Raw genomic sequence first — 10,405 nt, 5'->3', positions numbered from 1 at the left:
ACGAATAGCTAAAGCAATTCTTGGGAAAAAGATGTGGGGAGGCATTACCCTCCCCAACCTCAAACTCTACTAAAAAGCTGTAATAATTAAAACAGCATGGTATGGAACAAAGGCAGGGTCTCAGACCAATGGAACAGGGTGGAATATCCATACACACAACCTGAAATATATGAATATCTAATATTTGATAAGGGAGCAAGAAATGTGAAGTGGAACAAGGAAAGCCTCTTCAACAAATGGTGCTGGGATAACTGGACAACTGCATGCAAAAAAATGGGCTTAGTCCTCGACCTAACACCATGCACAAAACCCCAGTAAATTCTTTTAGTGTCTTTTTTCCCTTTCTTTTATCCCAGGATTAAAAAACATTAACAATGAAAAGCTTCATGTAACAACCTCTTTTCCTTACTAAGAGAAGTTTTAAGAGTCATTTGATCTGCACATATGTGTAATGACAGGGCCCCCATTATTTAGGAAATGAGAAACAACGCTATAAACATTGGCAGATATGTTAAAAAAAAGTATTTTCCTAATTATGATAAAGAAATAATTTAATAAAAAAATTTTGTCAAATGCAGATAAGATACAATCATACTTTAGGTCGAATACATCACGGGCGATAGCACAGCAGTAGGGCGTTCGCCTTACAAGCAGCCAACATGGCCGACCCGAGTTCGATTCCTCCACCCCTCTCGGAGAGCCCGGCAAGCTACCGAGAGTATTCGATATGCCAAACACAGTAACAACAAAGTCTCCAATGGAGACATTACTGGGCCCGCTCGAGCAAATCGACGATCAACGGGAGGGCCTTTACCTTTACCTTTACTTAGGTCAACCTGATAAATACAATCACATGGAATTTCAACCTCTTTCTATGAATAGTCTCTGTTTTTCCTGCCTTTCTTGAAGCTTCTAAAGAAGCACATTCCCTGATACCCCTAAGCCCATCCCCCAGTTATCACACAATAATCAGTTAGTTGCATCTGATCTTTACCTATCCTTTCTACTCATTTCTCTGTGCAGTTGAACCCCAACTTTACTCACAGCTTCCATGGAGCCTTTCTCTTCATCCAACAACCATTCATCTTCCTTGTCTTTAATGTTTCAGCCCATTTACTTTGTGCTTGAAAATCTCCTAACTCCAATTACATGACACTACCTACATTTCATTGTCTTCTTACAATTGCAACTAATGGTTGGCTCTTGCTTTTACCTCTCTTTTTCTGTTTTAGTTTGCTTACAATGTTTTCTTTTATAATAGCATACATAAAAATTATAAAAAACAAAGCAAACCCACAGGATATTTGTAGATGTTTGAACAAGAAGTTCAGAAGTAAGCAGTGCCCTGACCGGTTTGAAATCAGAAGGAATCTAGATCTTTCTATCCTTCCTCTGTCATTGTCTGCTAGTCATGTTCGTTTTGTATTCTAGTCACAAGAGATCAACTAGCTCTAAGAAAGCAGGAGGCTGAAGCCAATCTTTCTGCTCCTGTATAGCTCATCTTTAATCAGGAAAAGTTCTTCTCAGAAATTTCCTTCTTGGGGCTGGAGTAATAGCACAGCAGGCAGGGCATTTGCTTTGCACATGGCTGACCCGGGTTCGATTCCCATTTGGTCCCCTGAGCACATCCAGGAGTATTTCCTGAGTGCATGAGCCAGGCATAACCCCTGTGCATCGTTGGGTGTGCCCCAAAAACCAAAAAAAAAAAAAAGAAATTTCCTTCTTTGATCTCATTGGCCAGAAATAGGCCATATACCCAGTCCTATACTATGTAATTAAACAGGGGAAAAGGATCGCAATCACCCTGTTATATCAATTGAGATTTATTCCTTGGTTTTGGCACAAGTATACTCACCATTAGGTTCCTGTGGAATGGAAGAAAATCCCCCAGTGATGAGTAGGCAACTAACCTTCATGTTTGTTAACAATGGCTGCTTCCCAAGATGGCATCTTTCTCTTTACAAATCCAGGTCTCCAACTCAAAAGAGATTCCATTCATTTTGTGCTCACTAGGGGCCATTGCAAAAAAAAAAAAAAAACAGTGGAGACACTGGTATTGCATACACAAGTTGAGTTGCTTTCCTAGTAAACAGAATATATTTTTCTGAGATTCTGTGTTTTTTGGTTGTTGTTGTTATTATTGTGTTTGTTTTGGTGGATTTGTAACAAGTACCGTATAATGCTAATCCATGCGATAAAATCTCCCTTTACCTTCCTTCCATATACCACCCTTCTATTTCAATCTCTGGGGCCTCAAACATTTACCTTCCTGGTAGATTTTGATGTATTTCTGGTACGTAGATTTTCTTATTTCTATTAGCAGCTTGCTCAGGAATGGATCTTCAAGGTTCTAACATTTTTCCTACCTAGACAATACAAACATCAGTGTTCAAGAGCTTCAGCGATCGATCCTTCCTTTCGCTCTAAAGCAAATCCCATCTTCCCATGAACAGTATCTTTTTTGTCAGACCTCTTCCATGAACTAATTTCCAGTCATCACTATTACCCCTCCTCTAGACTCCTGCTATTGCACTCAGTTGGGATGGCTCACTGTTTCTTAAGCCTCTTCCAATGGTGCGAAATGATCCACCAAGTAGATCAAGGCAGGGTGGGTAATACTAGTCAAGGAAGTAACTCAATTCTCTGGCTGACAGGATGTCTCACAAAACTTAAACTAAATTATTTCACTCTTCTGATGGGATTGAAGGAATCTATGTTTCATCCTGTGTACTAACTTTGCCATAAATTTGATGTCCACTTTGCAAGTTTAGGAGCTAAGGATTTTTAACCCAAATTGCTGCATAGCTGCTTATTAAATACTTAATGATTCATGGATTTTGCAATATGGTCTGGAGTGGCAGTCTAATGGTTAATGTGCTTGACTGGCACATGAATCCTGGTTCAACCCATGGCATGACAACGGGTTCTGGAGTACCACCAGGTGTGACCCCCGAGCACAGAGCAAAGAGTCAACCCTCAGCACTGCTGTATGTTGGCAATCCTCACCCCCCAGTAAATGAATACACATTTTAAACATTTTATATTCTGTTTCGCCCAATTTGCCTTCAAGATTCATGTACTTTTTAATATTTTTAAATTCCATTATCTGCCACAAACTGCTCACTTACGGTAGGGGTAAATTACAAAAAAGTCCCAATAGTATGAAAACATAAACGTTGATGCTGTTATTCCTGACCTGGAGTGTATTATGTGTATTATCCGACTATGACAGGAACAGAGGCTTGAAGGAGGTCATGTCACACATCATAGCAATAATGAATTGTGTACAGCAAATCATGATATTTGAAACGAAAGGTGCGTGTGAGCGTGTGTGTGTGTGTGTGTGTACGCGCGCGCGCGCACGCGGGCGAGTTTTTGGGTCTAGAATCGCAAATGGAGAAATAAAAGCAAGCCCTGGTTAATCTCCAACGTGTGCACCAACGGTCTAGCGTTAGAAAATCAGAACAAATAGAGCTCAGTAGAAACTGCACAAGTCTAGAAACGTGAAGGGCGATTCTGCTCTGCTGCTGTGGGGTGTGGGGGTGGGTGGGGGGGATCCCGGTTCAGCTCGGTTTTGAGCTGCATTCGGTCATGCACTGTAGCTCCGATTTAGAGCAACAGTTGGAACTGTATCTTTCCCGTGCACAAACATATAGCTTCATGACACAACTTTCGGCTTAAAAAAATAGAAAAACTCCGTTCTTTTAGCTCGGTTATCTGCGTGCTTCAAGGCAGCGGCGCAGCCGAGCAGCACTGAGGGTGTGAAAGGAACCCGAAGCGAGAGGGACCTTTTTTTTTTTTCTTTCTTTCTTTTTCTGTCCCTCTTCTCTTCTGGCGAGCAGCGGGAGATCCAGTCCAGGTTTTGCTTGGGGCTCCGCCTCTGAATTTCGGCTGTGCGAGGAGTAGCACGTTTCTCTCCCTCCCCTCCTTTCTCCTTCGCTCTAGTCTCCAGGATTTCTCTCTTCCTATTTCTGGAGGACTCTCACAGGCTCCCCCAGTCTGTGTGAAGCGGAGGTTTCCCTCGGATCCCGTAGATCCTCCACACATACCTCCACGCACCCCGCCCCCCCATCACCCCGCGCTCCCACCGACACACCCGCGCGCCCGCGCGTGCCTTCCCCTGCGGGCCGAGCCGGCGCCTTCCCACCTTCCCCGCACTCGGGGCGAGCGCCGGGCTCAGCGCTCCGGGAATTCAGCGGCTCGGAGCTCGGATCGCAGCTCTGCAAAAAAAAATCATCATCATCATCATCATCATCATCAACATCATCATCATCATCATCATCATCATCACCATCATCATCATAACCCTCCCATGGTGGTTTTTGATTTTTAAACATTTTTGTTTGTTTGTTTGTTTTGCTTTTGCCCCTTTCTCGCTCGATTTTATTGCACCGCTCTCGGTTTGGGTGGCTCGGAGGCGCGAGGCGGCTGCTTTGGCGGAGCCAGCCCCGCTTGGCTTGCCATCCTCCATCTGGCTTATAAAAGTTTGCTGAGCGCGGTCCAGAGGGCTGCGCGGCTCGTCCCCTCGGCCGGCGGAAGGGGGTGACGCTGGGCAGCGGCGAGCGGCGCGCCGCGGGGCTCTGGCGGGCTTTCGGCTGGAGCGAGGGGCCAGGTGAAGAGCGCACGGGCCCGGGGGCTCCCGCAGCTGGATTTGCATGTGGCACCATGCCTTCTTGGATCGGGGCTGTGATTCTTCCCCTCTCCGGGCTGCTGCTGGCCCTGCCGGCCCGGGCGGACCTGAAGGCGAGGAGCTGCGGCGAGGTCCGCCAGGCGTACGGTGCCAAGGGATTCAGCCTGGTGGACATTCCGTACCAAGAGATCGCAGGTAAGCGCGGGAGCGCGGCCGCGGACCCCCCCATCTCGGGGTCCCCCTACGTCCACCCCCCCCCCCGGGGCGGCCGAGTTGGAGGTGTTCACTTTGGGACCGGGAGTGGTGGGCTCGGAGCGCTAGAGGATGCTCGGGCGTCTGTTCCCGCGGGGCAGGAGTTGAGTGCCCGCCGGTTCATTGTGTTGCACACGCGGGAGCGCCCCGGCTGCCCTCCCGCCCCGGCCGCTCCGCTGCCCTGCCCTGCCCTGCCCTCCCCTCCTCTCCCCTCCCCGGGGCCTCGGGAAGCCGGGGAGCCCCGCGATCGCCGAGCGGGGCGCCCCTGCCCGCGCCTCTCTCTCCGGCAAACTTGGAGGAACTGCGGCCGCAGTTTGCCCGGCGCCCCCGTCGGAGCGGCGCCTTCGCCACTCCCGCCCCAGCGCCGGCGGGGGCGGCGGGGGACACGCGCGGGGCTCGGTGGTGGCTTCGCTCGCCACCCTCGGGTGCCGCGGGGAGGCGGAGCGCGGGGGCCCCCGGGATGCTCAGGAGCACCCTCTGCTCCCCGATTCCCCATCCGCTATCCCCGCGCCTCAGTCTCCCCGAGCTCAGCAGTTCCGGCCGGGTTTTATTTATTTGGGTGGGAGGAAGGGGAGTTGTGTTTGCAGATCGCCTTGTTTCAGACTCAGGGCGGGCTTCGCTTCCCCCCCCCCCCCCCCGCCTGGCGGTTGTTCTCTTGGGGTCCGAGCGAGGACGGGGCTGTGGAGAGTGGCGGGGAGGTGGGGTGGGGGACGCCGCAGACGCCCGGCGCGGCGCCCTGTCTGGAGCGCGGCCTCGCCCGCCGGGTAACTGGGGAGCTGGAGCTAACTTCTGCGAAGAGCTCAGTGGTGCAGTGGCCGAGGGCATCTTCCGATCCCCGGTGTCCCCCCGCACACACACACACGTCCTACCCTCCTTCTCCGCGCCCCGCAGGCCGGCCGCGCGCGCCCACCCGCGTTCCCGCCGGGCCCGGCCGTGTGAGTTGCACTTGGGCTGCAACAACTTGCGCCCGCGCCTGGGTGCGCGTTTTCCGGCTCTTCGCTCCAACCCCGGCCGAGCTGCGGCGGGACGCGGTGAATGAAACGTGTCGGGGGGCGAGTGAATCCCTCTGGCTGCACCCGGGGAAGCCGAGAGAGACCGGGGAGGTGCCGCGCGGGAGCAGCCCCCGCCCCCCACCGCCCCTGCCCCAAAGCCCGGCAGCCCAAGTCCTCGGCGACCCCCACAGCGCGCCGTGGAAACGCGGCATTTCCTCCAGCCGCTCTTGCGTTTTGCCCAAGAACCGGTGAAAGGAGGATCAGCCCTTTTTGCGGCTCCGTGGAGACCTCCCACTTTTTCGTGGCCTCTTTGCAATCGCGGTTTTTTTCTTTCTTTTTTTCTTTTCTTTTTCTTAGGGTCGGTTTCCCAACTCGGCAAGGGGGGCTCTCGCCTACGCGGATATCAACACGCTTGTATAAATTCGGGCTTTTGGGGGTGGGGGGGGAGAGTCTTAGCTCCTCCATCAGGCTAACAGCTCAGAGCTTTATACTGGCTACTGGGAGCCCTTTTCAATTCAGATCCAGACGCTGCCGGCCTCCAGCAAGTCGAAGGCGGAACCTGCAGTGAATTATAAGACGACTTTTTTTTCCCTCTCTCTCTCTTTCTCTCTCTGTCACTCCCCCCTACTACCCTACCAGCCCTGAACTCCTTAATTTGTTCATCAATGGATAGTGGTTGCACCCGCGGCTCCTTAACTTTCTTAACACGCCTTTCTCAATGGTTGGTTATTTCATTCTTTTTAATTAATTGATAAGAATCAGCTTCGCTCCCCCCTTCCCCTCCCCAGATCTCAGGAAATTCAACTTTTAAAGAGTTTTGTGTTATGGATCATTTCTTTTAGGAACTCCAGTCTTCTCCCCGCAATCTGCTCTTTATTTCTAACAGTAGTTTTTAAACACACAGATAATTAATTCCCAGCATGATTTCAGATGTCTCCAGGATGAAAATAGTTAAGTATCTTTAACCAGCTTCAGGAGTTCTTTAGTGGGTAAAAGGACTTTCAGAAGACTCTAAGTTCATCCTTAGAATGACACAAATCAAAAGTGGAGAATTTCGGGAAAAATAATTTCTGGAGTCATCATTTACTTTCCTGTTGAAGATTCCTTGTGGTTAAAAATGAATCTTCTGTATGTTTTAAACTATATGCCACCCCCCCAACAATAATAGTGCTTGCTAATTAGCTGTAACCCCCCCCAAAAAAAAGTGCACTTTGTTTGAAACTCTAGTTCTAACTAGGAAACTTAGTTGGGATGGTTGATTTTGCCTTATCCCTGATATCCATTGATGCCAGTGGAAATCAGCAAGATACAGGTCACAGTGGGGTCAGAGGCACATTGGATAAGAAAATAAATAGATTGGAATATAATTGCAAATTAAAGATATGCATTATTTCTAAGTAAACTTGACTATTACCTACTCCTATTGAAATAATCACTTAGGAAATATATCCTGATATTAAACTGATGCACTCTGCCCTCCCTAGCTCATGATAGTATTTACATTTGATTATCTAGTATCTGGTGGTTATCCTTACTTTAAACTCCTTTTCATCATCCATGGCCTTATTTGGTCTTTGAATGGTTTGCTTGATAAACAGAGTGCGCCCTTTGTTGTTCAGGAAATATGAATTCAAAGAAATCACTCTTCAGATTTCAGATTCATGGGTACTCTTTCTAATTGAGAGATGTTTGCAGGTAGCTTGCATGGTCAAATAACTGAGATGTGATCAGAACATTCTGTTTCATCCTGAGAAAGTTTGGTATAGAACTCACGATTATAAAATAGCGTTGCCCTTTTCTGGGTTACCAGGGAGTTCTCCAGACTCAACATCTGAGGGCTTGTGATGGGTAATATATAAAGTTATGCTCTGAGAGTGCCGGGCAGTTTGGATCATTAATCTTCACTCAACTCTTAGTCTTAAACCATTGAATGCCGGGAGACACGATCTATCCTTGTTTGAAAGACCTGGGAAGCAGGTCCCTTCTCAGCAATCTATTCTGATAGTCACTCAGTCAGGCTTGTGGTGGTGAAATGTTTCCAAATCTGTAGCCAAATGCCTCCTCCTGCACTGATTTCCTCTTGTGCTGTCCCCTGGGAAGTTAGTGAGCAAGCAAGTCTCAGGTCATCAGGTTCTCTTAGGGCTGATGCTGGTTGATCTCAGGTCAGTGGGATGCCGTCCAGTCTTTTCTAGAGCATCGATAATATCACTGCCAACCTATCTCAATTGGAAGACCCTGAACTTCTTCAGGGACTCCCGGATTGCAAAGAACACCTGCTTGAAGAAAAGTCGGGGGGATTTTGTTTTAGGCTTACTGTGCCACTATTTTCTGCTCTCTGCCTTGGAGTCATTAGCTGTGTAAGTGATGAATGGTGATTTAGTGGCCTAAATGTATTCTTTCCCCCACCCCTGCATGAATTATATAGAATAACTTAATATCATAGTACCTTATTTAGAAATTAGGATGTGCACAGCACCTAGTTGAACATGTGACCTCTTTATTTTTTATTTTTGGTTTTGGGCCAGGCCTGGCAGTGCTCAGGATGTACTCCTGGTTCTGTGCTCAGGGATTTCTCCTGGTGGTGCTCAGGTCTGGCTGCAATGCCGGGATCAGACCTGATTTGGCTATATGCAAGGCCAGCTCTCTTCTAACATACTGTATTATTTCTTGGCCCCAGCGGCCTATTTTAAAACTGCTCAACATTGCCTTATTTGACTCCACCTAATAATTTCCTAGAGGCTGTCGTTCTATTTTGTGGATGAAAGCACGGAGCAGTGGAGAATTAACTTGCTCTAGGTTGACTCAGCTCTAAGGTGATGGAGTTAGAACTCAGAACTTCACCATGCCCAGCGCCACGTGACATTTGTTGAATGAATGAGTGCCTGAAAAATCAGTTCTTTCCTTCTTCAAAATGTGTTTTCTTTTTTTGGTATTGTCATTCACTGTATTTATTTCCTTACTGTGGTGCTAAGTGCATTTTTTATTTACTTGCACACCTACCCATTTTCAAAATCCCTTTGTATTAGGTTTTACATTCTCAGCAACAGGCCACTCTACACCTACTAAGCTGTCTGTATGTTTATGCATATTCCTGTATCTTTATACCACCCATATGTGATTATATAGAAAACAAGGGAAACTGAAGACCATTTTCCCCCAATAAACCAGGCCTACTGCAAGCTTGGGTTCGCACCACTGTGCTTAGTATAAGAAGTCATCTTGGGGATAGAAAGAAGTAGGAAATTTATCTTCATTGATATGTGAAAAAAATAGAACTTCATTCTCAACGTTTCCTTTGTCCCTATTCTGTCTCAAATATTCTGAGTGTTAGGCTACAGATTGCACGCTTAGAAAGCATTGAACCTGTTTTATCTTTGCTACCAGTTTCTCCCCCAAATGTAAATATCTATCTAGGTCAAAAAAGAAAATTAAAAAAAAACGGATTATTCGTTTCTACATACTGATATGCTTGCGACTTTTTCCCAGTCCTTTTTTATTGGTTTCAAATGTCAAAATAAGCAGAGCATGCTTTTCTCTGGCCTGGCTCCAAGAGCCTTGCCCTTCCCTGTGGGGTTTCCAGGTAAAGACCACTGCTCTCTTTGCTGCCCTAGCAAACCAATTTGCTCCATCGACGTGTTATCAGTACACATATTTTATTCCATTTGCAAGAAGCAATCCCATTTGCAGAAATGGAAGAGCAGAATGTGGAAATTCTCACTCTTTTACTATCCTCCTGTGGGACACTATTTAATTTCCTCATGGTTCTATTTATCTGTCTGCATCATAAATTTCTGACTTCTTTGCCCTGTGTTTTGTTAGAAGGTGTTTTAAAAATCCCTTCTAAGAGCAGTATGCGGAATAAATGAGACACAACTTCAGAATTTTTCTTTTGTGGGGATGGGGTCACACTCAGCAGTGTTCAGAACTCACTCCTGGCTCTGTGCTCAGGGATCATTCCTGGCTGGGCTGGTAGGAGCCAGGTGGGGGTTGGGACCATATGGGATACTGGGGATCAAACTTGATTTGGTTGTGTTCAAGGCAAGCAACTTACCCACTGTACTATTGCTCTGACCCCAGGCTTTTTTTTTTTTTAATTTGTCAGGTCACTGGAGTTTTAAATGAGTCATCATAATTTCAGGTATCCAAGCCATCTCAAATCTGGGTTACGAGGAGAGCCACCTGTTAAAGTCCTGATCTTAGAATTCACTTGAGAGTGATCCTTGCAAATAGAGTTATCTTTGCTGATTTTATTATTTTAACACTAAGAGCTCTCATTTCAATTGACTGTTATTATTTTGTTTTTAACATAAAACGTCTTCGTTCTGCACCACCTCATAACTGTGAGGTAAAATATAGACCATGCTTAAAAGTGATGAAGAACATACAGCACTGGGCATGAGTGATATAGTGCTGGAGGTAAAATGCACCGCTTGCTTAAGGCAAATCACTAGTTCAAATCACTGGTACCACACATAGTCCTCCCAAGCACCACTAGGGGTCACTCCTGAGCACAGAGTCGTGCAGAGCCCCT

General features: G+C 47.1%; 1 protein-coding gene across 2 annotated transcripts in view; it reads left to right on the top strand.

The window, feature by feature from the left end:
* The first annotated feature begins 4,405 nt into the window (after positions 1-4,405).
* Positions 4,406-10,405, top strand: part of GPC6 (glypican 6) — a 1,218,346-nt gene continuing 1,212,346 nt past the window's right edge. For both annotated transcript variants that reach the window (XM_056109790.1, XM_056109789.1), the window contains exon 1: positions 4,406-4,825. In XM_056109790.1, coding sequence (XP_055965765.1) covers positions 4,666-4,825 — 160 coding nt within the window. In that variant the 5' untranslated portion in view covers positions 4,406-4,665. The remainder of the gene's footprint in view (positions 4,826-10,405) is intronic.

The sequence above is a fragment of the Sorex fumeus genome, unplaced genomic scaffold, assembly GCF_029834395.1.
Source record: "Sorex fumeus unplaced genomic scaffold, SorFum_2.1 ptg000008l, whole genome shotgun sequence".
Lineage (NCBI taxonomy): Eukaryota > Metazoa > Chordata > Mammalia > Eulipotyphla > Soricidae > Sorex > Sorex fumeus.
Note: the sequence above shows the minus strand (reverse complement) of the source record. Positions and strands in the feature narration are given on the sequence as shown.